The sequence below is a fragment of the Silurus aristotelis genome (genome assembly GCF_946808225.1).
Source record: "Silurus aristotelis genome assembly, chromosome: 24".
Lineage (NCBI taxonomy): Eukaryota > Metazoa > Chordata > Actinopteri > Siluriformes > Siluridae > Silurus > Silurus aristotelis.
The window spans coordinates 14,843,307-14,870,664 of record NC_139597.1 but is presented as its reverse complement, the minus strand read 5'-3'; the positions used below and the strand labels follow the sequence as shown (position 1 = coordinate 14,870,664).

The following is a 27,358-nucleotide window of genomic DNA, read 5'->3' as shown; positions in this document are numbered from 1 at the left end:
AAATTTTTTATATATACATACATACACACATATATATATATATATATATATATACACACACACACACACACACACACACACACACACACACACACACACACACACACACACACACACACGTGTATATATATATTATATACATATATATATATATATATATATATATATATATATATATATATATATATATATATATATAATTATTAGTAGATGCACAATACTTTAATTAGTTAGAAAGCTAACTAAACTAAAACTAAACTCTTAGCACCTCTACGTGAATATGTCGTTTCGCAACACTACGAAGGCCAAGGCATGCCCTGAGATTCACTTAGAATACAGATTGACATGGCAGAGGTAGAGCTGCATCTTCCTGGAGACAGAACAGGAAATGAACGTCTGGATTTATTCAATATTTTTTATTTTTTGCACTACAAAGACCTGTTCGTGAAAAGGCCATGTGCTAGAAGTAAATTTATGATTTGTTGAAATAAATAAAAGAATCGCACCGTATCGCATTGGTAGCTGCTTTTATATATCTTTAACGTATCGTATCGTTGGCTATGTGTGGAGACGCGAATCGGATCGGCCTCGGTTATCGAGATGCACATCTCTAGTCTGGATCAGCAAAAAATGGAGATTATGGTTACAAAGGCTGTTGCTAATTAACAGTAGTCTCACTATAGACTCATAATAACTTTTCAGAGCTGCGACAACTATGAACCGGGTTGTCTTACCAGCTGTTGCTCCAGCTGCAGGGGGGCATCGCTCTGTCGAAACGGATTCAGAGACTGCAGGATCTCAGCCAGCTTCCAGATTCCACCTTTCTGTAAACACAGCATTCGATCGTTCATAATGAAAGAGGGTGTTTTTTGTTTGTGTGTTCAAATAAAAGTGATTTTGTGATGTGCAATCCAGCCAGGAGATCAAAACATCCCCTAATAACTGCATGTGAGTAACAGGAAATGACAATTTCTTCTGACACATAGCAGAGACCAGGTCCATGCTGATAAATCAGGCAGAACTGCGACACGGGTTACACACAGACTTCTCATTGATTCCTGTCAAGGCTGAATCAAGACTACTGACAGGAAAGGATTTTTGTCATTTGTTTATTTTTAGCCTTTTGCAATAAATAAATCGAATTTACTTTGTTACTTTTGTGACTGATTTCCTAACAACACATTCTGATTAAACTCAGAATGTACACCTTTTAATATATTGTGGTTCCTCTTTGATAACTCAATGCCAAGCTTTTGCCTTGACAGTAATATAATGTTTTCTTGTCCACTTACAGTACCAAACTAACTCGTATTTGTGTTACACACACATTCTTGGGACATTAGTGCCCCCCGATTCGTGTGCGCGTGTGTGTGTGTGTGAGAGAGAGTGAGTGAGTAAGTAAGTTCAGTGTTCTTCAGTTTGAATGCAAAGGCTGAATAAAGGCAATGAATGCTTTTTATATAGAGGTATTTGTCAGCGTATTCAGTATTCCGTTAGCGTTTCTGTGAGGCGTTCGGACTGTTTTTTGTGTTCAAGACAGCAAGGAAAGAATTTGAGGTTTGTGTGTGTGTGTGTGTGTGTGTATAAAGAGCAAGCTATAAACACTCGCTGGCTAAGCAGAAAGTTGCATAATACAGTGTTGTATGTCACACAACACAATTATCCTACAGAACAGTACATTTACCACTGTTTTAATTTAATAACACACAGTATGAAGTTGTTATAGGTGGAAATCCTTACAGTAAAATATACTATATTGCGCACACACACACACACACACACACACACACACACACACACACACACACACACACACACACACACACACACACACACACACACACACACACACACAGTCCTGGAGTTACGATGATTCCACTTACAATTTCACGATCTTGCGCTGATGACGCTAAACTATTTTTGCAATTTTGTTGTAATTTTTGTGCGGCAGGCAAACATGGCAGCGATTTGCTCCGCCCTCCACTCAAAAACCTGCGATCGTCCATGCGGCCGCATACATGTATACTGTACAGTTTATACAGTACAATACTTTTTGCTAAATTATGTACTGTAATTATATATATACATATATATATATATATATATAGATTATATATAGTTCTGAGAAATTTCAGCCTCTTTTAGCCAACTTTCTATTCACATCCATATACACACTTATTATAGCATAAGCACAACCAAACCATTTATCACTTCCTGTTCCTTAACTAATGTTGACTGCTGCTCGTTCCCACATTCCGTGCTCAGATTAACGTGCAAACAGCTCACCTAGATCCTAATAACCCAATACGTTTCATTCCGACTAAAGCTGTGCACTTGAAAGTGGAGCATCAGATCTGGAAATCTGCTTAGTCTAAACAGACCGAATTCCTGATTTAATCCGCTTTGTAAAACCTCAGTCCGGCTGATCCGTGTGTTGTGGTGTATTACCTTAGTTTCATTTCTGTGATTAAAAATTCCTACATTGCAACACTGGTGGCACAAATGGTGGGTGGCAATGGTTTCAAATGAATCACCAAATTACAAAACGAGAGATGAATGACACGATTGCCTTTTATTGAGTGCGTGACCGTTTGGGGAACTCATCGCTTTGTGAAATTTTGAAAACTTCAAACTATACAGTATATGTAGTACTCGCTCTATCTAGCCATCAATCTATCTAGATTGTATATACACAGCCTGAATGTCAGGCACACGGCAAATTAAAACATTCAAAATAATTTTACTTACAAAGAATTTTATAATAAATGATATAAATTTAATCTTGCAATTAAGGGAAAGAAAAAAAAATACAAAAAGGTACTAAATGATCTAAATGATTAGGTAAACGTACTGGAATAACAACGTTTTAACAACTGGATGTGTGAAGAACAACCTGTGTGTACAAATTTCACTTTTCTATCAAGGTTTTAAAAAAAAAAAAAATAATTTTTAAAAGTTCAATCGAAGTTCTGTCAAACCTTTTTGTGCCATTGGTTAAAGTACCATAAAATTAATTTAATTATTAAAAAACTTTTTAACGTTGTCTGGATGAAATATTATTTATGGTTTCTTCAACCTGAAGCGTCGCAACTATTGTCGAGAACTCGACTTTTGGATTCAGACCGCTAAGCAAACCTTTTGAAATCAGCCAATACATGTGCAACAACCTTTAATCCATTTTGATATTAGTAAAATCTTTAACGTAATTCAATGGTTAAGAAAATAGACGTCTAATCTGAAGGTTATGGGTTCAAATCTCAGCACCACTAAGGCGCCACTGCTTGGCTCGGTTGCATCACTGAGATCATTGTAGGTCGCTCTGGATAATGGTGTTTGCCAAATGTCACTGTAGCAGCGGGAGGGGGGTTCATGAGTGGAGCACTGAGCCAGAGAAAAACGAGCGGTGACAATCACACCTGTTGCTGAGGGAGTGAAATAAAATCAGTTCTATTTATTGAATCCATCACCCGTCTCTTTTCTTCCAACATTAACCAACAAACGCTCCACAGTAGGAAATGGAAATATTTCAATGCATATATTTACACCAGAGACGCCCAAACAAGGTTCCAGACGCCAAAGTTGCCCTGTGGTGACTCGGGACTATCTGTATACGTACCCAGAGGGAACAATATTCTGCCTGGGTCACCCAACTATAACTACACTGGACTTTTACTATATTAATAGCTTGAAATATTTAGATTCTTATTCACTGCTATGATTCCGTTTCAATTCCTGAGCATCGTCCAATACAATTTACGAAAGCCATAAGTTTTTTAATTAGCATTTCACGAGTTTTGTTCAGTCTGCTGGACATTTTGGCTCCATCTGGTTCCTCATCTAAAACCAAAATGCAGACATAGTCACTACTTACTGGTTACAACCCAGAATGGATCAAGTCATCTTTTGAATTCACATTTTCTTCAATTCACTGAAAAAAAAAATTATTTTGTAATAAAAGAGCGAAACGGCACAATTAGAGGTCTCTAATAAATCATGGTCTTATGTTAGTGTGACCGCGGTGTTACGTGGATATTGGCACTCACTTTGGGAGGGGGTAGGATGTCCTGGGCACCGAAGCTCAGTTCCTCCTTCTGCTCCTGAGAGATGGGGGAACATGCCTCAAAATCGGTGTGTCCTAAATCCTGCAAATACTGAAACAGAGGAGAGTTCTGCAACAAGAGAAAGAGGGAGGGACGAAGCGGGGAGGGGGGGTGTTGGAAGAGAAAGAGAGGTCATGAATCAGATGTCCGTCACAGGAAACGACAGGCTGTGCTCTGTGTAAAAGGAAAAGCTGCAGCCACAGCATCCCTTCCTGTCCACCACCCTTACCTCCTCACCATCCCTCGCTTCTCTTTCAGGACTCCCCGAGCTCGCCATCATTTCACGCAGGATATCAATAGACCCTCGCACGTCCTGTTTGCTCACCGGAGATATAGTAATTACGTCAGACAGGCACTGAACCGCCCGGTCCACATTTCCCCCTGAGCAGCAAAAAGCGTCTTATCGCGTCTACATCCTGGTTCCAATTCGATCAATCGGACTACTGAACGGTAAAAGCCTCTCTGCAGAGGCCACAGAGCGCACCGACTGATGTTTGGAGGGAGAAAATCCATAAGCTAACGGATCAGGATGAGGACGAGTGGCTGCACCTGCCTGGGGGAGAAGACCTCATTTTTGCCAAATGGTTCATTACAGTGAGAACAGAGAGAAAGTGAGGAATTCGACAGAGCTGTCTCTGATACGACACCACACACACACACACACACACACACACACACACACACACACACACACACACACACACACACACACACACACACACACCTTTTTGTAAATCCCCCATGAATAAAGTGATCTACCGTAATTTCCAGACTATTAAACGCACCCAAATATAAGCCGCACCCACTGAATTTGACAAAGATTGTTATTTTTAACATAAATAAGCCGCAGGTGTCTACACTGAAACTAATGAACTTTACACAGGCTTTAACGAAAGACAGTGTCTGTTACACGGTGTAACGGGTGAAATATGTTGTGGCTCCTTTAAGAGCAGAGCGGCATTTTGGGAATAGGCTGCCTCCGCATTTTTCCGGTATTACTGCATGTGTACAAGACCGAGGAATATGTCCTTATTATTTTCTGATGCTCATTTCTAAGTTTCTTTGACTAACCCGTAACGCTGTTGCCAAAAAAATGAAAAAGCACGAGTTTTGGAAACCTGTGCTTTTCCTTTTTGGAAAAAGTCTGTGCTTATATGATTTCAGTTGCAACTGGAGTTAGCGAGCTCTCCCTTCACCCAGACTCAACGCGCTACAACGGCTTGTATCTAAACAGTAGCCTACCAAGAAAGTCATGGAGCATGAGAAGCTGAGAACACAGGTGAGGTGCGTTTTTTCGTTTCCGTTCGGAAATTTCATTGGTCTAATGTTATGTCGCTCGATATTGGCTTGAAGTTTGTGAAACCGGGAAAAACCCAGGAAAAATCCATAAATTAGCCGGTTCGTTGTCTAAGCCGCGGGGTTCAAAACGTGGGAAAAAAGTAGCGGCTGATATTCCGAGAGTTTTTTTATTCTTTACATGTTTTAGATAGACAGACAGACATTTGGTCATTATTAATTATAAATAAATGTTAATAAGCTCTGTAAGTAATGGCTCTGAATCCCAACAGCACGCACATTTTGACTCATACCAGCAATAGACACTGGTGTTTCCTTAAAGACCCGATGTAAAGATCACGTTCCGACGTATTGTATGGTCGAAAAAAACAAAAACGTGTAATATAACCTAAATAATCATATTAAAACGAGATCTTGTCTCATATTCTAATGACTCATCTCTTTATCCACTGAGGGTCTATAAATCAGCTTCGGATCTTTAGAAGCTTTAGAACATCATACTGAATGTTCTTTCCTGGAACGTTCAGTATGATATCTTCTAGAGCTTCCTGTTAAAGCTCAGGTTTTCCTGTTCAGCTTTTCCTCACAGTCTTATCGTTTTGGTTTCAGTGACTGCGATTTGTTTTTGTGGTGAAACTCGGAGTTGCTAAAAAAAATAAATAAATAAATAAAAACCTTCCTGTGCTTCACTAAAACACCTCCGAATGCAAATCTGAAGCCAAAATCTCATGTTTAATGGAACACAGATTTGGAGCAAATCTTATGTCCTGTCTATGGTCATCATTTTCCATATCAGTGTGGTGAAAAAGAATGTTCAACAACCCGAGCAAAAACAAATCCTTCCTACTGACTATCAACAAAAAAATTGCAACTGATACGTAGTTTAAGCTCCGATGATGCGACCGACCACAAACATGTGATTTGCCAACGATCTAGAATGATTTTTTAAATAATTTTCCATCTCATACTGCAGACTTTTCAGAAAGTAGGAAGTCAGAAGCTTCAATTATAGGTTGTCTGACGTACACACATTTGAGCTGCAAAGCGGGAAATGGGCGCCTCAGCAATTTTTTTTCTTTTCAAACACTGACCATCAAACCGATTTCCTGTGATGACGCTGACTGACCTTTGAATTGAGAAATCACACGATCGTGAACGATTGCGTCGTCCGCGTTCGAGCTAACATTCCGCTAGGTCATGTGCAATCTGCTATGCAATCTGCCACGCAATCTGCAATCTGCTATGTTTGGATTGACGCTACACGCGATGACCTTATTTCTCTTTATGATGTACTTGAAAGCTGCACGCTGTTAAAGGTTGCACTGTTCTGTTCAAAATATCTGCTGGATCATGGGAACTCTGTGAATCATCCAATTACCCCCAGAGACACTCGCGAGATGATCACGGCTCACAGTTAAACAGACAGAGGCGTCAGAAAGAACATCTAAGCTCCCTGCTATCAGTATTACAGAGGCCAGTATCAGCAGCAGAGACGACTACACTCGTTTTGTGGATTATGTTTCTCCGCCAGGACGTTAGGAGAGCGCCGACAGAGTTTATGAAATAAATCAACAATCGGAAACGGCTTTAAACTACATCCGGTAAGAGAAATCTGATCTATCGTCGATGACAAATTAATACAGATTAATTGTATTAAATGTACACGAATTAGAGAGAACAAATATCAGTTCTAACTTCGCCTGCTATCTTAATATGGATTTCCAATTTGGAAAATATGTACGATAATGTGCAAAATTCTGAGGACCCCTGAGGAATAGATTTCTAGTTTCAGCAACCCCTTAATCGTTATACATAATTATTTCTCAGACTCTTTAGTAGAAAAGAAACTGAGAATACAGGACATGTGCATGCAGCATTAAAAACCTGGGAACAAATCCGGAAAATAAAAATAAAATACTATTATAGGCAAATGTGGAAATGATTCAACGTGTAAAAACCTAAATGGAATGGAACCCGAATTAATTTCATAACTAACTCCTGTAATTAATACGGAAGCGCATTGCACTCACAAAGAAAAAATTATAAATCCCAGAAAGGATTTCATAATTATGACTCAGTATCTCATAATTACGAGATGAGGCGCTTCCGAGCAAAGAATGCAGTAGCGTCAGATCCGGTGTTATGCTCCCCTGCCACAGACTGCCCCCACTTAGTATCTCATATTTGTGAGATAGTATCTCATAGTTACAACTTAAGTCATAATTATGAGTTAGTAAGTCATAATTATGAGATCAGGATCTTATAATTGAGATATTAAGTCATAATTATGAGTTAGTAGGTCAATTACGAGATCGGGATCTCGTAATGATGAGATACTAAGTCATAATGATGAGATACTAAGTCGTAATTATGAGATAGTGAGTCGTAATTATGAGATAGTGAGTCGTAATTATGAGATCCTTTATGCGATTTGTTTTTCTTTGTGAATGCAATGCGCTTCCGTAAATTGCCATACATTTTCATGTGAAAAAAATTTATAAAACTGCTGTGGACATGAGCTAGAGCGTAACATACAGTACAGACCAAAAGTTTGGACACACCTTCTCATTCAAAGAGTTTTCTTTATTTTCATGACTATGAAAATTGTAGAGTCACACTGAAAGCATCAAGGGCTATTTGACCAAGAAGGAGAGTGATGGGGTGCTGCGCCAGATGACCTGGCCTCCACAGTCACCGGACCTGAACCCAATCGAGATGGTTTAGGGGTGAGCTGGACCGCAGAGTGAAGGCAAAAGGGCCAACAAGTGCCAAGCATCTCTCGGGGAACTCCTTCAAGACTGTTGGAAGACCATTTCAGGTGACTACCTCTTGAAGCTCATCAAGAGAATGCCAAGAGTGTGCAAAGCAGTAATCAAAGCAAAAGGTGGCTACTTGAAGAACCTAGAATGACATTTTTCAGTTGTTTCACACTTTTTTGTTATGTATATAATTCCATATATAATTCCACATGTGTTAATTCATAGTTTTGATGCCTTCAGTGTGAATCTACAATTTTCATAGTCATGAAAATAAAGAAAACCCTTTGAATGAGAAGGTGTGTCCAAACTTTTGGTCTGTACTGTACGTGTGTCGCACAAGTTGAATTCGATTGAATCTTGCTAGTAACCTAATCGTTTATCATTCCAATTCAAAATGCCAACAATCCCAGACAAAAAAAGATCAGATTTTGCATCAGAAAGGTTACTCAGAAATCAACAAAGCTGGTGGTGGCTCAAGGCTTTTGCACACTATTGTATGTTTTTCCAAATCCAATTCCAATCTTTGGCATCGTTACACTCGATTGCTGCTGTTTTGCACAACCTTGTGTTTATGTTTACCCGTGCACTATTGTTTCTAGTTCTCTTTTTGCACATCGTACTGTAACGCATTATACAGTAGGTATACTTGTCAGCACTGTTTGTATGTTTTTGTGTTACTGCCTTTTGTCTTGCTGTTTGCACTGGGTTCCACACAATGCACTTTATACGGCTAGGACGTCTTACTTTAGCCCTTAGCCCTCGGTTCTCTTGTGTAGCTCTGTGTTCTGTTATGTAGCTCCAGGGTTCTGGAGAGACGTTTCACGGTGAACTAAATCAGCTATAATATGGTGTAAATGATGATAAAAGCTTCTTGACTTGACCTGATTGAATATCCTGTGCATGATATTCTGTATGTAATATTGACTTCATTTTCACATTTAAAAAACAAAAAAAACAAAAAACAATACCAGTGGTGGACAGTAAACAAAGTAAATGTCATTCATTAATGAACGTAAGTAGTTTTTCCGCGTTGTCGTACTTTACTGAATTATTTCCATTTGGAGAGTTGGAGATTTTTTATTCAACTTTACTACATTTCGAACATCTTTTTTTTTCTTGCGAAATCAGTCGTTTCTTTCTAGTGGATAAAAACAGGTCCAAAACAAAATATATATTTAAACATTATAATAAGAGCAGATTAAAAATGTCAATTGAGGCCAGAGTTGGAAAGTAAAGAAGTACAAATACTTCGTTACTGTACTTAAGTGGATTTTTCTGGTACAGTGAAACCCCGTTGTATGAGCATAATTTGTTCTTGAAAATTGCTCGTGTGTCCATTTGCTCGTATGTCCGAACTAATTTTCCCCATAAGAATAAATGTAAACGTGATTTAATCCGTCCTGAGATGTCATTCGTTTGCTTATTTCTGCACTTAAAAAGTATTTGTAGCCTTTTTAAAAACAAATACACCGCAAATTACCGTAATATAAACATAATTTAACACTTACCCATGTGATAGTGGTTGATTGCGAGAAGGTGGTGGATGGTGAGAGCGGAAGGACGTTTCCAAAATGACAGAGGGTAGCTCATCTTCTGAAATGTTCTCTATTCTCTGTCTTTTAGTGTCAATGCCACTCGGTCTAGATCTTTTAGTGAAGAAGGAGTCGATTTTTGTTTGTCTTTGACGATTTTTCAGGACATTCCTGAAGTAGGACATGGTGTCATTTAAATGGTCAATAGAATAAACTGATGGCATTTTATTTGGATGATGACGTTCAATAAAATTTTGCACCTCGTTCCACATGCCACAAATTCTTTTTATTTCTGGCGTCGAAAGTTTCTCCCCAACTACTTCCTCTTCTTTTTTCTGCAACTTATCTTGCTCCTCTTTTAGCCGTTTCAAATCTTCCGTAGAGAGTTTTTCTTTGTGGGAATCTAATAATTCAACCACATCATCTTCGTTAACTTCTAAGCCGAGCGCAATGCCTATTTTACCTATGTCATCGATCAGACATCAGACAGCTTCTTCATCGGCATCTTCGTATCCTTCGAAATCTCGCTCCGGTACAGCATCAGGCAACATTTTTCTCCATGACGAGTTAAAAACCCTATAACTCAGATGTTTCCATGCTCTGGCTATTAAGCACACATCTTTCCAAAAATCTTTTAAAGTCAAGCTGGTGTCTGATGTTACCTCAAAACATTTTTGGAACATGTATTTGGTGTAAAGTTTCTTAAAATTCGCTATGACTTGCTGGTCCATAGGCTGTATGAGCGATGTAGTGTTCGGTGGTAGAAACTTGACTGTAATGAAGTCAAACTCGTCCTGGATTATTTGTTCCAACTCTTGAGGGTGACAAGATGCGTTGTCGAGGAGAAGAATACATTTCCTTGGCAAGTTTCTGTCCTTTAAGTATTTCTCAATTTCATTTGCGCAGACGAGGCGCAACCACTCCATGAAGAGAGCCCTTGTTCCCCAGGTTTTGCGTTCGATCTCCACATAACAGGCAAATTTTCTTTGACGACCTTATGTTGTTTAAATGCTCTAGGGTTTTCCTGAATGGTAGATCAGCATGGGCTTAATTCTGCAGCAACCACTGGCATTAGCGCAAAACATGAGAGTAAGCCTGTCTTTTATAGGCTTATGACCAGGCAAAGACTTTTCCTCCTTCGTTATGTATGTTCTATTTGGCATTTTTTTCCAAAATAGTCCAGTTTCATCGACGTTGAAAATTTGCTGTGGAACATAACCCTCCTTTTTCACGAATTTGTTAAATTCCTTAACGAATGCATCTGCTTCCTTCTGGTTTGCACTAGAAGCTTCACCATGTCTTGTCACATTGTGGATGCCAGTCCTTTTCTTAAATCGATCAAACCAGCCCCTGCTACTGAGCGACACGAGATCAACCAAGCGACTGGCGCTTCCCTCGGCCGAAAGTGGTTCTGTATACCCGCAGCGTGAGTTTGCTCGTATCTTCGAAATTTACTCGTAAAACAGGGTAAAATTTTGCGAGCGAGGTTGCTCGTATATCCGTTTGCTCGTACTATAGCTTGCTCGTACAACGGGGTTCCACTGTATCGGTATTTTACTATTTATTTATTTAACTTTTTACTTTCACTCATTACATTTTTACACAAATATCTGTACTTCCTACTTCTTACATTTTCAAACCAGACTTTATAAATAAAATAACCCAAATCTCAGTGAACACTCGCTGAATCATAAATATATAAAAAAATACATTTAAAATTTACAATACATTTAAATAAACCAAAATAAACCAATTGGATACAATTATTCTATGATGATGTAATCCATATGAAAGTTAGCAGATCTTCGGTATCACCTCATTAACAAGAAACATACCAAAGGTCCCTTTTAGTGTCCTGATGATGTACAGTACGTAATTTAAAACACGTAATTAATTTAACATTTACAGCAATACTTTGGCATTTTAAATTACGAGTTATTAACACATTAATTTTGACAGCCCGTATTTATTTATATCATTTATGAGAATAATCTTGTATTAAGGGAATAAAAATATTCGAGGGTCTCGAAGATCTTATAAACAATGAACAATGCTTGGACACCTGTTCAGGGTCTGTGGTTACATCACACCAGTCCAGCAGGGACCATATTCCTGTAACATCACAACAGTGCAGTGTTTTATCAGTCATGTGACTGGTATCACGTGATACACAATGGGATCAGTATTGCATTAACTAATGTCACAGAATTACATTTACGTAAATATGCAAGATGTTCAGTGTGTTACTACTGTTAAATAAACCTAGTCTCTAATTTGCTGACTCTTTCATGAAACTGAAATGTGTGTGTGTGTGTGTGTGTGTGTGTGTGTGTGTGTGTGTGTTCCTATTTTATTTATTTATTTTTAATATAAAAAACAGACCAACAGAATGACCAACAGAGTAACACAGAGAGACAAACAAACACGGTCAAACTGACCAAGAGAGAGAGACAGACAAACAGACACTGACTGACAGACTGAATGACAGACAGAGACAGATAGACAGAAAGACAGACAAAAAGAGAGACAGGAAACAGACTAAATAACAGAATGACAGACAGAGAGACAGAGAGAGAGACAGGCAAATGACAGACTGACAAAATGACAGACTGACACAGACAGAAAGAGACAAAATGACAGACTAACTGACAGACAGAGAGAGACAAAATGACAGACAGAGAGACAAAATGACTGACAGACTGACAGACAGAGAGACAAAATGACTGACAGACTGACAGACAGAGAGACAAAATGACTGACAGACTGACAGACAGAGAGACAAAATGACTGACAGACTGACAGACAGAGAGACAAAATGACTGACAGACTGACAGACAGAGAGACAAAATGACTGACAGACTGACAGACAGAGAGACAAAATGACTGACAGACTGACAGACAGAGAGACAAAATGACTGACTGACAGACAGACAGACAGACAGACAGAGAGACAAAATGACTGACTGACAGACAGACAGACAGACAGACAGAGAGACAAAATGACTGACTGACAGACAGACAGACAGACAGAAAGACAAAATGACTGACTGACAGACAGACAGACAAAATAACAGACTGACAGACAGACACAAAATGACAGACAGACAGACAGACAGAATGATTTGGGTGAAAAACACTGACTGATCTACACATGATTCGTTTTGCATGGAGACCATCAGTGATCAGAATGATCTTTATAACCTATGATCGCTGATTGACAATCAACATCAGGGCCGGTCCGATCTCAGCACGCGCGCGCGTGTGCGTGTGTGTGTGTGTGTGTGTGTGTATCAGACCGAACTCCGCCTAACGCTTCCACGCCTTCACAGCCCGAGCAGCTCAACACCAGCAAGGCCAAAAACACCAAACAAGCGCGTGCATATGCACACACTTACACACACTCACACTCACACTAACACTAACACACTAATACACACTCACACACACTCACCTCGAACACGACCTCTTCATCCAGATCCTCAGTCATCGCTCTCCGCCATCAGCCTCCTGGCACGAGCGCGCGCATGCTGGGATTGTAGGCGATTAAACGGCCAGAGGGGACTTCACTTATGGGCGACCTGCGCAAAGCAGAGCGGCGCGTGCACACTACATTTCCCATGATGCTTCACTAAAAACCCCCACAAACCCACAACGTAACCTGAGCGCACACGCGCACACATGTGCAAGCAGCCCGAGAGCGCTCCTAGCGGCTGTCCGAAAAGCTGCAGGCGTGCGGTGTGAGTGGGGGCAGGACACTCAATGGAGACGAAGAGATTTTTTTTCTATGGGAGAAAAAAAAGTTAGTTAAACTGTAACCGGCCACATGGCGCTTTGTGTGTAGTGTGTTTCAGTGTCATTTTTTTCCACTTTTGTGATGGAGTTATTATGGGAGATCTCATGGAGCCACTTTTGAAGGATTTTCCTTAAAAAAGCGACTCATTCATGGAGCCGAAGGAGTGAAGGATCATGAGTACAGGTCAGTTTCCTTCCTGGGAAAGTGAACAAAACCTAATATTTACAACAAAAAGAAAAAAAAACCGAGAATAACATTTGTTTGGTTGTTTTTGATTGTTTGTTTGTTTGCCAATAATAGGGCTCGAGAGCTTATTTTGTCGGATGTTTTGGTGATAACAACCCAGACCTCTTTTTCTTCTTCTTCTAAGTATTATTTTATTAAAATAAACCCGGTGATGGAAAATCAGTGCAGGGAAAAGAGTAATAAAAGACCAAACATCTTTTTTCCTTATGTAATGATTAGAATGAGTTGAAACAAGAATTATTTTGTATCTTTTGTTTAAGGTTTTTTCACTTTTCTGTATGCACATTAATCCCAGGCTGTGTTCCGGTCACTCTGTATAGGGTTGATCCCTGAGTTGATCCCTTGGTTGATCCCTGGGGTTGATCCCTGGGGTTGGGTTGATCCCTGCGTTGATCCCTGGGGTTGATCCCTGGGGTTGATCCCTGGGGTTGATCCCTGGGGTTGATCCCTGGGGTTGATCCCTGGGGTTGATCCCTGGGGTTGATCCCTGGGTCCTTGGGTTGTGTGCACTGACTTTATGAATGATATAAAGCAGCCAAAGGAGTCTCATGATCATTTTCCATAGCCCACAAGTTTGGCCATCTCAGCACATCCGCCTGATGACTACACACACACACACACACACACACACACACACACACACACACACACACACACACACACACACACACACACTGAGGCTTAGGGACAGGATTTAGTGTACACTCACACACTTGGAAAGGTTTAGCTCCCCCACACCATTCGCGTCCTCTTATATAAATTTTTTGCTTCTTCAATCCAACGACTCATTTAGTTCATCCTTCGTGTAGCTCAAGAATCTTTTCCCACTGAAATGTGAGGGGAAATAATAAATAATAATTTTTTTCCCTCTGAATCTAAAGTGACAAACCCAACTGGCCTTAGTTTTGTCTTGGATCGCTTCCCTTCCTCAACGGAGCATAAACAAGCAAAGCCAAGTAAATTCCGGAAATAAAAACCGGGTTTATGAGGTTCTGTTCATGTCCTCACTCACCCGAGAGAGGACGGGTTTTGGATTGTTGTCCGAGTTTCGTGAGAAATTACATGGGTTTGTATTTTGTCTTCGAAGTGTGCTGGTCCTGATCGCTGCTTTGTGGAAAGGGGAAAAAAAATCAGTTTGACCCAAGTTTCTTCTTTTTCCAAGATGTGTTTTCAATGTTTGGAGATATCAGGCTAACAGGCAGTGATCAAAATCATATCTTCAATTTTTCTACCAGCCTTAAGCTATGGTTTAGCTTAAGGAAATGGTTTAGCATTTCCAAGATGGCTGCTTCCATAACATGATCCTGATCAGGTGTATTATCAAGTTTTGTTCATAGTTTGGTTCGATTGCTTTTTAAAGAAAATCATGTTCAGTGTCACCGTGTCTTAAACCACAAGTTGGAATGTGACATTCCAGAAGGATAATATCAGAGACAGAGAGTTACAGTAAAGATGTTTTAGGTGCGATAATCTTCCATTACTTCTTCTGACTTAAAATGTAAAGTGATTTAAATGTGGGCTGAAATAAGATATGAACGAGGTTTCGTATGTCTGGAATATGTTTTACACCTTCTTGGAAAATCGTCAACAGAATTTGATCATTAACTGGTGAATCGTGCGCGATACGAGGTGGTATTAAAGAGGTTTCGTGACTACTTTTGTAATACGCCAACAGATGGCAGCACAAGGCTGCACGCACAGTCACAGGGAGCACCGGCCCTTATAATTTAGTGTGTCAAAAGGCATCATCTGGTGTTACCATGTCTGCGATTCTGACAATGTGCGATTCTGACAGCGTGTCACCCAGCTTGACACGCTTTGAAAAGAAGACTTTCAGGACACATTCCAGAAGTGGCAAGAACCCTGGGAGCGCTGTATCGCTGTGTAAGGGAACTATTTTAAAGGTGATGGTGTATAAACGTAAAGTACTTAGAGCTTGTCTTGAAACTTTTTGATACCACCTCACGCTTTAGCAAAATTCCCAATCAATGTTTTATGGAATTGCAGCTGATCCTTATAATGGGGAAAAAAAAATTACCTGACCGACATGAAGGTCATGGTTACAGTAGATCTGTAGCACTGTGCACCAGGAAGGAATACACCCTGTAAGTGATGTCTGTCCATTGTAGAGCACAAATCACACACATACACACATTAGTTCATATACAGGGAACATTTAGAGTAACCAGATCACAAACTGGAATGTTTGGAAGGTGGGATGAAAATGGGGGGGGAACCCAGGAGGAAACCAAATCGGTGAGAATTTATTTTCAAAATTACCCACTACACTACTGTGGCAGGTCACAAGTTCATGAAGATCAGTTATAACCCTTAGTGCTCACACTTACTTAAGAAAATGTCTGGTAGCTTTTGTTCATACAGCTTTTTAGACCAGCTCTTCATACTCGCCTAGCAAAAATATATATCATTTCCTGGCATTTTTCCAAGAATTCCGAATTCAGAAATGTCATAATTAAAAAAAATATCCAGGTCTGTTGAGTGTAATAATGCTGGTGTTTCTCAGACTACTCTACCTTCGACCTCATCTCTCAGCATCACGTGCAACGTTGAGATTTAGTGGAGTACCCAGTTGTGCTCGAAGGTACAAGGACAAAAAAAACCCAGCAAATTCCTTAACAGAAGATTGTGGTGATATAAAAATCTTACACAGCGCTCAAACAATTCTTGTGATTTGATACTTGCCCGTTAACACACGCCTACATTACACACGTACACATACACTTGACACTTTCTTTTATTATTAGGGATACAATTACCTGACTGTAAATATTCTGTATTGTCTTGGATTAGATATACGGTACTGGAATGGAATTGAATGGGACTGAATAAGTTTTTTTTTACTTAATATGATCTGCTGATCTTTTATAAGCATGGCTGGAAAGCATGTGATGTTCATTGGCAAAGTAACACCATGTACACACCTTGTACAAGGAATGCATTAAAAAAAGACCGTGCTGGACTTTACTGTTTATTCTCACTGATCTTTGTATGCTCCTGATTTTTGAAAGGTTGTGCAGCAGGTCAATTAATCTGCTCAATAAAAATGATTCCCAAAACCCAGAGGTGGACAGGAACACATTACTGTTTAGTTACTGTGTGTGTGTGTGTGTGTGTGTGTGTGTGTGTGTGTGTGTGTGTGTGTGTGGGGGGGGGGGGGGTGTTGTGTACTTCCACTTTTTAAAGTAATTTGGAAAATCTTTAATTTGACTTTTCATTAAGTTCACTATAATGCTAAAAGTCTGTGGACACCCGGTCATAAGTGTACGGTATGTGCTTTTTGAGCATCGCATTCCACATTTAGTCCCAATTCGCTCTTATAATCCCCTCCACTCTTCTGGGAAGATGTTCCACTAGATTTTGTGGCGTGTGCTTGTGGACATTTGTGTTTATCAACCGCAAGTGCGATAGTAAAGTCAGGTGCTGATGTAGGGTGAGGCTTGGGGTGCAGTCAGCATTCCAGTTCATCCCAATTGTGTTCAGGTTTGGATTTTTAAGTTCAAGTGAACTCCAGATTCTATTATACCGCATCCAAAGACATACAATTGTGTGCCTCCAGCTTTGTGGTAACGGTTTGGCCAAGAACCACGTATGGCAGGAAAGGTCAGGTGTCCCAATACTTTTGTCCATATAATGTATGTTTTGTTTAAAGTATTATACTTAACTAAATTTGAAATCATACTTATTACTGATTTAAAAAAATACAATAATAATAATATAGCTGCAAGCAGCGATTATTGGGGTTCAAGCACTTAAGACGTAACCCCCCCCCCCCCTTGTGGCACATTGGAGACACTGCATGCCAATTTTTAGGTCGGACGGTTGCGTAGCTATAGATGTTTTTATGTTGTTGTTTTTTTCTCGCCTATAGCACCACCAAGTGGTCAAGCCCCACAATTTTATTTTTAATTTTTTGGTGATAGTCTTTTTTTTTTTTTATTATTGTTTTAGCCATAAATCATTCTCCCACACTCTTTAAGCACACACCGAAATCATTTGCAAGAACATAGCGAGACGAATTTTGTGTAAATTCGTTAAAATATATCATTCATAGTAAATACTGTAGTACTGTAGCGTAGCCTATGCGTAGTTTCTCCGCTTGTTTATTGGTTGAATTGTTCTTTGACGTCAAAAAAGGGGCTAAGTTAAAGATACACGTCACTGCATTCTTTATTTTCAATGGCTAAATCTGGTGATGTATGTCTTTAACGCCACCCTTTTTTTTTTTTTTTTACATCAGAGCCAATCACAACCCAGATTAAATGAATGGACCATTCCGATTGGCTTTCGATTCCTCCAGCTGTATAATGTAGATTTTCAGCATCCCAGTGCCGAGATTTCGTACACAACGCTACGTGTTCTTTGTCTCGTTTAAATGTATGATACACACTGTACAGTATTTTAGGTTTACTTTTACTTTATTAGTACCTCATTTCAACATAAAACTCAAAACAATCTATATATATAAAGCTCAAATACCACTGACAGACTCATTCACTCATCACGAAATCTCAAAAACCACTGCACGGATTGCAATGAAATTTGGAACATACCTTCCTCCTGGGTCTTAGGTGCTCACTAAGAAAGGGTTTTGAAAAACTCGCCCTGGATCACGGCTAACTCGCGAAAAACGCGATTTCTCACGCATTGTAAACTCTTGATCCCCATGAAACTTACTACATTGTTTCTTATTACATGTTAGATGCACGTTAAAAATTATTTTCAAAGTAGTTTGCCCTGTATCGGTACTACAAAGGGGTAGTATGTTATTTGTTGACGTTACGTTCTGATCTCTGATCATCCAGTCCTGCTCAGTGCTTACTGCTTATTGCCATATTGCTTAGCGTTCTGCCTTCAGTAGCGAAGCACGGGTACTTTCAGCTAGTTCCCTATAATTTTTGATTATTTCCGTGATAAATCGGGACGATTTACGAAACAAAGTAGTTATGCGCCAAATTAAAAATCGCAGTAAAGTGGGACCATGAGATTCGAACCCCGATTAATCAAGCCGAGGTCGAACATTTTGGCGACCCTTTGCAACGATGAGTCGAAAGTTTAATAATTATTGATATTTACTATCCAGGGAAATTTTCTGAACTGGTTTGGTTCCGATGGGGAGAAAAACCTAGGACTAGTTAGTAAAAGTGTTTTTTGGACAACGGTATACGAGCCATGGCCAAAAATGTCTGCATTTTTTATAAATTTCTTTTTTTGACTGTAGTCCCCCCTTTGGCCAACTGGGTTGAAAGTTAACCTCTGCCAAAAGCTCTACCATCTGGCCTAGTTTCACATAGGCTTTGCGTTTTGGCCTGCATCAGTTTTAGGGTGGAATAATAATACAAATAAAAAACCCTACAATAACAATAGGGTTTCAGCACTACAGCACTGATTGATTGATGGGCGGCGAACAAACGCTCTAAACTCCAGGAAAGACAGATGGGGACAGACAAGACAGATCCAGTAATGCAGCTGGAAGCGAAATGCCAGCGAATGGAAAGCTGTTCAGTGCGTGCGCTCATTGTCCAATTTCTCAATCTGTATTTGCAATTTCCTACATTTTCATAAATGAAATTATAACAGGAGATTTTTTTTTTTTTTTTTTTGCTGCATGTGCATAACACAAGACTCAAGTCTCGGACTGTAAATTATTATAATTTTTTTTTTAATAAATTTTTTTTTATTATTAAATAAACGGTACATTTCAAAGTAGCTACTTTTTTGTATTACTAGTAGATTTTTAGATCGCCAACTTGTATTTAAATAAAATATCACAAAATTTACAGTACTTTCACTTGAGTAGAATATTTTATTACTTTTTCCACCTCTGCTAACAGCAGACTTTTTTTCTCAAATTTCTTTGCATAGAAAAATGTAGTGTGTGTTTCAGCATTGAGGTGCTTTGCAACAAATGAACCAATAAGATCTAGTGTTGTGTGTAAACAACATAGCAAATAAAATTATTTCCTTGGGAAGGGCATTAGGACTAAGCTAAAGTGACTTTAAATCAACAGCCTACTGAATCTGTTAGTCCACTGGGTAGCTTTAATTGAAAATCTAGTAGTCTGTAATCTGCTAGTTCCAAATCTGCATGTTCATCAATATGATTGACACCTGTCTGTACAAATCAGTCAAGCAGAACTGAACAAAACAGTACAAGCACAATTTTTATTGGATTTTATTAAAGCCGTATATACAAAATATGGAATCACATTGTCAAAAAGTCTTTTAAAATGTTCTAACTGTATTCCATGTATGATTGTGCAGGTATGAAGAAGCCGCCAGTCGCCCCCAAACCCAGGCTGGTGGCATCTCAGAAGCCAGTCCCCCCTCCGATCGCACCTAAACCCGAGATCCTTTTTCCCTCTTCATCTCCTTCTGCACCAAAAAGAGGGAAACCTGCACTAGCCCCTAAACCATGCCTGGATAAAATCTGTCCCAAAGCTGTCTCAAACAGCAGTGGCAAATCCGAGGGAATCCCTGCATCCAAAAATGGAGGCCTTTCGTGTTACATCATACCACCAAAGAGTCACCATATGGGCAAAACGAGGGGATCCGAAGAAACAAGCGAAGCGACCGATTATGATTCGGGGAAAAAGCGAGGCAGTCCAGTCGAGGAGTTTGGCTGCAACAGTGGAAAGGACCAAGTGACTTTACTCCGACAAGATGTGCAAAACCACATTCCCACACACTCCCCAAACACTACTCCAGATGCAAAGAATGATACACACACAGCTGTGCTTGTCAAGGATGACATACTCACACAACCAGAGTTACATTCTCCAACAGTGGAACCCTTTCAAAAACAACAGCAACTTGCTAAGGAATCTTCACACAAGCGGTGTTTAACCACTGAGGATATACATACTAATACCAATACTATGCCTTCACCCCCTAGTAAACCACTTCCTGTACCTCAGCCTCGGCGTCCAAGAAGAAATTTGCTTCTTCGCCAAAAGCCAGTGGTGGAGTGTTCGAATGAAACAGAGACACAACTCCCTGTGACCCTTCAAACGCATTTCGAAAACCAGTATTCTGTACCAGAAGACACTTGTCTTGCAAACACTTCTTCAGACTTAGACGCAGGCTCTGCCAACATTACAGACTCTATCAACAATAAAGACTTAAGCTGTGACGCACACGACGATGGTAGCGTGACCCATACAGAAACTGTCTGCTATTCCGAACCAGTCACTAGTGAAATGTCCGTATCGATAGAAGAGGAGGAGCAACAGCCACCTGCCCCACCCCCTCGACAAAAGTCCCTTCTACAAAAAGACAGTAACAATCACATGTCATCTTCTCTGGATAACCTGCTTCTTACGGAGCATGCAAACTCCGATCGGTTCGATGAGAAGCTCCACAGAGAAGAGGTGGAAGAGGACGACGAGGACGATGATGAAGATGGCGCATATGGCGATTTTGCTCGTTGTCCGTTCACTAGGAGTTTACCGAAACAAATTAGACTCAACCGTAGCCCTCAGCTGGTGACTGTATCAAAGGCGTCTTCAGCAGAGGAAAGCTCGCCAAAAATTGTCCCCAAAAAGCCACAGAGACACAGTCTACCTGCGTCCGCACTGTTAAGGAAACAAAACACGCCACCACAAACACCCGTTCCGGCCCCACCGCCTATTTTTGGAGCACTTCCTGCCCCTCCTAACGAAAAACCCTCATCATGGCGCATCACTTTCTCAGGAATCCCTCTATTTGGTAAACAGCTATCTCAGAGCGCTAACCAATCACAGACCAGAGATGGAAAGAGGACGGGGTCAGTGCTGGTCAAGCAGAGGGCAAGGTCGTTCTCTTCCGCTGATCTTCTACGTGTGGACTCGGGCGGTGGTGTGCAGAAACACCGCAGTCTGAAGAAACTTCTCGAAGTACGTGTGAAGCTGATTCCGAAACTGCTACGTAGTGGGACGTCTTTGGACTGCAGTAGCACGGATACAGAGTGTGACACACACAACGTGGCCAAAACTGAGGTCACAGCCACCAGTGAGGACGTCTCTCAGCAGGATGGAGAAGAGGACTGTGGCATCGAATATGAAAATGTGCCCCTCTATGAGGAGATTCCTGAGTACATGAACCTGCCCTGGGTCTATTCGAATCAGAATACAGATAGTGGAGTGTATGAAGTGCAGGAACCTTATGAAATGAGCAGGTAAGGAGCTTTACATGATGTATGTAAAATATATTTTCCATCTTTAAAAAAAAACTACATTAATTTGACCCTTGAAAGACTCTGGTTGTGCGTCAATCTAACATTAGAAGTCGAATAAGGTAGAGCCCAGAAAAACAAACAAACCAGTGACAACAATTCGTCTGTATCCATCTGAGGGAAGAGTCAACTCCCAAGAATCAAAGGGTGGCATGTTTCAGTTGATTTCCAATTTCTATTTATTTGTATAGCACTCAGACAAAGGAGGCAGGAACAAGGGAAACTGCCTGGGACAGCATTCGGTAGAAATCCTGAGAGGAACCAGACTGTTTATAGCCAGCCAGATCTGCACTTTTACATTAGAGAGGAGCAGTTAAGAACATCATTTGACACTATCAAACGAGATGATTAGCCTCCTGAGTTCTAATTGGAAGTTCCATAGCTTAAGAATGTTGTTCTAGGTACTCCAAAACAACCTGCACCTTTTGACCGAAGCACATACACCGATCAGGCAAAGCATTATGACATGCTAACATTATTAGCAGTGATTAACATCATGGCGCCTGTTAGTGGGTGGGATATATTCGACAGCAAGTGAAATTTTTCTCCTCAAAGTTGAGGTGCAGGAAAAATGGGCGAGCGCAAGGATGTGAGCGAGTTTGACAAGGGCTAAAATGTGATGTCTAGACAAATGGGTCAGAGCATCTCCAAAACTGCAGCTCTTGTGGGGTGTTTTCCTTTCTGCAGTAGTCAGTATCTTTCAAAAGTGGTCCAAGGGAGGAACAGTGGTGAACCAGTAACAGGGTCATGGGCGGTCGAGGCTCGTTGATGCACGTGGGGAGTGAAGGCTGGCCGGTGTGGTCCGATCCAACAGACAAACTCCTATAGCAGAAATTGTTGAAGTTATTGCTGTTATGCTGATGGAGGCTCTGTGATGCCTGAAATGAAAAAATATAACTTAACGCCAAATATCATGCTGCTAGGAGAACGTAGTGAAATATAATTAATAAGAGAAACAGGACTTGCATTTAACATGATTTCCGTAAATTCCTCAACTCAATGGACCGCCTTTTTTGTAACCAAAGCTGGTAGGACAATATTCTGTAAGTTTCCCAAGTAATTTAAGTTGATCAGCTCGGAAAGAAAAGGACTATTAATAGTAACATTAAATGTAAAATCTTGCTGTGGTCTAAACCAAGAATGTAATCAAATCGTTTTGCCAGAACCTGAACCTGAGCTCGGTAAAGTTGCTTTTAGCACATTTATCTCGTATGCAGTAATTCCTATAACAACATGGAATTTCCTCCGAGTAACATGATATCCGTTGACAGAATATGTTTTATGTAACATGTCATAAGATTAGAAGAAAAAAACATTTGTAATGGGATGTTGATGGGAATTCTTTTTAATTTCAATGGTGTCAGCAAAGAGCTACATATACTGCCACAGAACACAATGACAATCAGATTGGATTATTTTAGTTGTTTATTGATGTCCAAATCAGAAATCAAGGCTCATGCAGCTTTTCTTCGATAGAATTGATAGAACAGTTGTATATAGTAGAATCTTACACGTGTGTTAAAGCTTACCTTGGTTCTGCTGCGAGGGACGAGCAGGGTGACTCCCACATTTGAAAAATACACACTGTGGTTAGAAGAAACTTTGGAATTTTAATGAATGCAGCCTCTAACTAAATGTGCACATATTTTGACTGTAACACTTTAAAATATGATCTAAAACGTATCATGTTATGGCATTTCCTGAGCTGTTTTGCCTCACTTTTTATTTATTTATTTATTTATTTATTTATTTATTTATTTATTTATTTTTTACTGAAATTACGTTTATTTCTCTTGGACTTGATCTCTAATATGTTTAAGCAATCAGCTTTTATGTTCAGTAACCTGCACAGCCAGTACCACTACAGAAACAAAACGAGTCAGTTTGTTTAATAAAGAAGGCAGAGAGCTGAAACTGCCACTTTAATGGTCCACTCTTGGAGTTCAGGCTGAGTCGCTTTCCTGTGGGTTATTTTCAGTGGCCAGAGCAGGAAATATCTGGAGAAGAGAGAGGGCAGAGCCTCTGGAAAATAATCTCTCTCTCTTTTCTCTCTCTCTCTCTCTCTCTCTCTCTCTCTCTCTCTCTCTCTCTCTCTCTCTCTCTCTCTCTCTCACACACGCTGTCTCGCTCTCGTCCTCCTTCATCGCAGCCATTTAGCCATTTTTTCTCGTTTCTTTTATCAGTGCAATAGCCACATCAGCCAATTCAATAGTCGCTCTGTGACATCATGAATCGTGGAGATTTTAGTTGAAGTAGATGAGGATTTTGTGTTTGCTTGTCTCATGACATGACCAGTCACAACACTCATTTGTATTGAAGGTTTAAGGTGATTCTAAACATCATGTAAATGGAATCCTGGGATACCATCTTTCACGTTTCACTCTGCTCGTACGATATCCCGGGAGGTTAACAATCGATCCTGGTTAGGCGTGTGCGATATTGACAACAAATCGTATCTCAATATTTTTTCAGAGTTTATTGGTAATGATAATTAGACTGAGTGTGTTATTGTGCTTGTACTTTAATATATATATATATATAAAAAAATCAAAAATATGAAAATCTATTTCAGATCACAGCGGATCCTCCGCACGTTTGATTTGGCACATGTTTTACGCTGGATGCCCTTCCTAACGCAACCCTCCCCAATTTATCCGGGCTTGGGACCGGCACTAAGAGTGGCTGGGGATGGTTCCCTGACTGGGAATCGAACCCGGGTCGCAGCGGTGGGAGCGCTGCATCTTAACCACTAGACCACCAGGGGACCTATTCAGATTACTTTATAATGAAAAAGAAAAAGTAAACAAACTGTACAATGCGTTTTGTGTTTTAGTTTGAAATGATCCCAAACTTTGGGAACTTGAAGAAAACTGTTGTTTTCTTTGGACTGAATCCTATTGAGACCTGTTTCCGCCACATACATCTTTTTTTCCTAATTCCAACATTTTCTCTTGGAATTCTCTCTGCATCCACCGATAACCATGATTTGGGCCTGAAGTTTGAAGCTGTTGGTGTATGAACGAGGCTTCTCTGCTTCATCTGTCTTGTTCCGTGATTGTTAGACAGAGTTCTCTCCAGAGATCTGAGGCTCAGTTTGATATCATGCGATTCTATTGATTGTAGACTATTTCATTTTAAATATGTAAAACTTTCTGGCACTACAGAGGTGGTGACGCTGCCCAACTGGCTAAAAAATAAAAATAAAAAAATCTCTGCATTGGTAAAAATAAACTTAGAATTGGCAGAAAAGAAGTCGTAATTAGGCAAAAAATAAATATTTTATGTGCCGAAAACGGTATTCCATATGAATCTTCTTCTCGTTAGTTAAATGGAATAAACGGAGCACAAAAAATGTATTTGCCTCATTGATTTTTTGTATTTGAATTACTCAAGTTACGCGAGGAATCGTTTTAGCCCTAATCTAAATATGATATAATATAAATGTAATAATAAAATCTATTTCAATAACCGAATTTTGGAGAAAAAAAGGCACTTTTTTTGTGTGATATTGATCTTATTGATATTTAATCTACCAGACTCCATCACGTAATTTATCCGTTCACTCTGTAGGTGTGTGATTTACGCGATAATGTCAAATCGCACATAATTAAAACAACAATTACGATATTATCGTTGAAGAAATATATATCGTACACTTCTAATCCTGGGTATGTATATTCACTGTACTTTCCTTAACCCTGAGTTATCATTCTTGTGTCAACAACTTTGAATTGGATAAAAACTAATTCTGTATGGAATAATTACATTCTCAACCGCTTAGTGTTGCACAGCTGCATGGCCTGTACTTGCACTGAAATGTGATTGGCTCTCAGATTTTATGATGCAGCAACTCCTCCTTTGTGTTGTGATCTAGTAGAAATATTTTAGTAGAAATATTTTCTCTTGACCTTTTTACACCCCTCTAGAAGGATCTTATTTTTCTCATAGGGTTGTTTAAGGTGACTGGAATCATCACTTTAAATAGAGGTCATGATCAAACCTACTTCTGAATTGAAACACTCATTTAAAGCCTGTGAAATTTTTATTATTATTACTTTTTTTTTTTTTTTTTTTTTTAAACTTGCCTTCTGAGGTTGAACAAATAAAACGAGGTGTATTTTGTTTTTGGAGTCTGGAATCCTCAATTTGAAATTGTTCAAGTCTTTATGTAATACAAATCAAGCAATTAAACTCTTTCGTATGTCTTCTGAAAGAAATGGGCATTACATACTGACAGGAGTTTTAGTTTGTCTTTCACGTCTTGTATGCCAGTTATGTTAGACGATTTATTTGAACTCTGTGTGTGTGAGTGTGTGTTGTCTCTCTGGCATCCCTTTACAGGCTGAGTTTATATAAGCTACCCGAGGCAGTAAACAAGAGGCGCTCTGTCCGCCTGCAGCAGGAGACAGAATAAGGAAACGAGAGAAAGAGCGAGTAAAAGAAAAGGGGAGAGGGGTAGAGAAGGGGTGGAGAGGTGGTGGAGAGGTGTAAAAGGAGAACGGGGTTTGTGTGAGTGTGAGAAATTAGTTCTTCACCCTTGGAAAAAAAAAACGGACCGCTTATTCTTATCCAAAAGAAAACCCCACAGCGAGGTTTCTCACAAAACATTCACATCATGGCCGTGTGAGTTTGAAACGGGAATATATTCGCAATATATGTGACTACAGTGATGAGTTTTCAGACAGGGTTTGTATTCTGGATGCGAGTTTCCAATACAGGACTAGAACTTAATACAGTTATCATGAGGAAAGTTTTCTTTCACTTCAGCAATGTTTTTGTGTGTTTTGGGGTTATACATTTTCGTGGTAAACTACGAAGAATTATACTTTTTTTCGTCCTCTAGCCTTTGTTTCATATTTGACGGAAATACAGTGTGTTGAAACGACATAATCTGGTAACAGGTAGTATTATTTTTTTTTTTCTGATTGATTTGTATATTCACTGTATTTATCGATCCTATGTTTAAGCTTCTACTGTTATAAAATCATATAATAATGTTTCAGGCTGTGTTGCAGTGCAGAATGTCTGCATTTACATATTACAATCGAGATATATATATATATATATATATATATATATATATATATATATATATATATATATATATATATATATATATATCTAAAAATCCAGTGGTTACTGGGTCCACAGACAGGTGTGTATGAGGCCACTTGTGTTTTGACCACTTTTTGAAGTGAATAGGTAGTAATTTGGCTTGATGAGTCGCTGACATCAATCAAAAGACTATGAGGTTCGCATTTTCCACACTGGCAGCTGATTTATAGGCAGCCCCAGCCCTTTTCCAAAAGATGCTATATATGGACAAAAGTTTGTGGACACCTGATTATAAGATACATTTTGGAGTGTGCTTGTGGAGATTTGGGATCATTCAGAAACAAGGG

At 39.6% G+C, this 27,358-nt stretch overlaps 2 protein-coding genes across 5 annotated transcripts in view; one reads left to right on the top strand and one right to left on the bottom strand.

Annotated features, from left to right (window-relative positions):
* Positions 1-13,278, bottom strand: part of vezt (vezatin, adherens junctions transmembrane protein) — a 30,676-nt gene extending 17,398 nt beyond the window's left edge. For both annotated transcript variants that reach the window (XM_083528391.1, XM_083528392.1), the window contains exons 1-3: positions 13,139-13,278; positions 4,044-4,169; positions 735-824 (exon numbers count right to left, since the gene is read on the bottom strand). In XM_083528391.1, coding sequence (XP_083384517.1) covers positions 735-824; positions 4,044-4,169; positions 13,139-13,174 — 252 coding nt within the window. In that variant the 5' untranslated portion in view covers positions 13,175-13,278. The remainder of the gene's footprint in view (positions 1-734; positions 825-4,043; positions 4,170-13,138) is intronic.
* fgd6 (FYVE, RhoGEF and PH domain containing 6) overlaps positions 6,670-27,358 on the top strand; it is a 53,285-nt gene continuing 32,596 nt past the window's right edge. Inside the window, exons 1-2 of one of the 3 annotated variants that reach the window (XM_083528298.1) lie at positions 6,670-6,997; positions 20,009-21,899. In XM_083528298.1, the coding sequence (XP_083384424.1) occupies positions 20,011-21,899 (1,889 nt within the window). In that variant the 5' untranslated portion in view covers positions 6,670-6,997; positions 20,009-20,010. Of the gene's footprint in view, positions 6,998-13,403; positions 13,664-20,008; positions 21,900-27,358 lie in introns of those variants that run through there. The other 2 variants (XM_083528299.1, XM_083528297.1) reach the window with 2 other exon arrangements.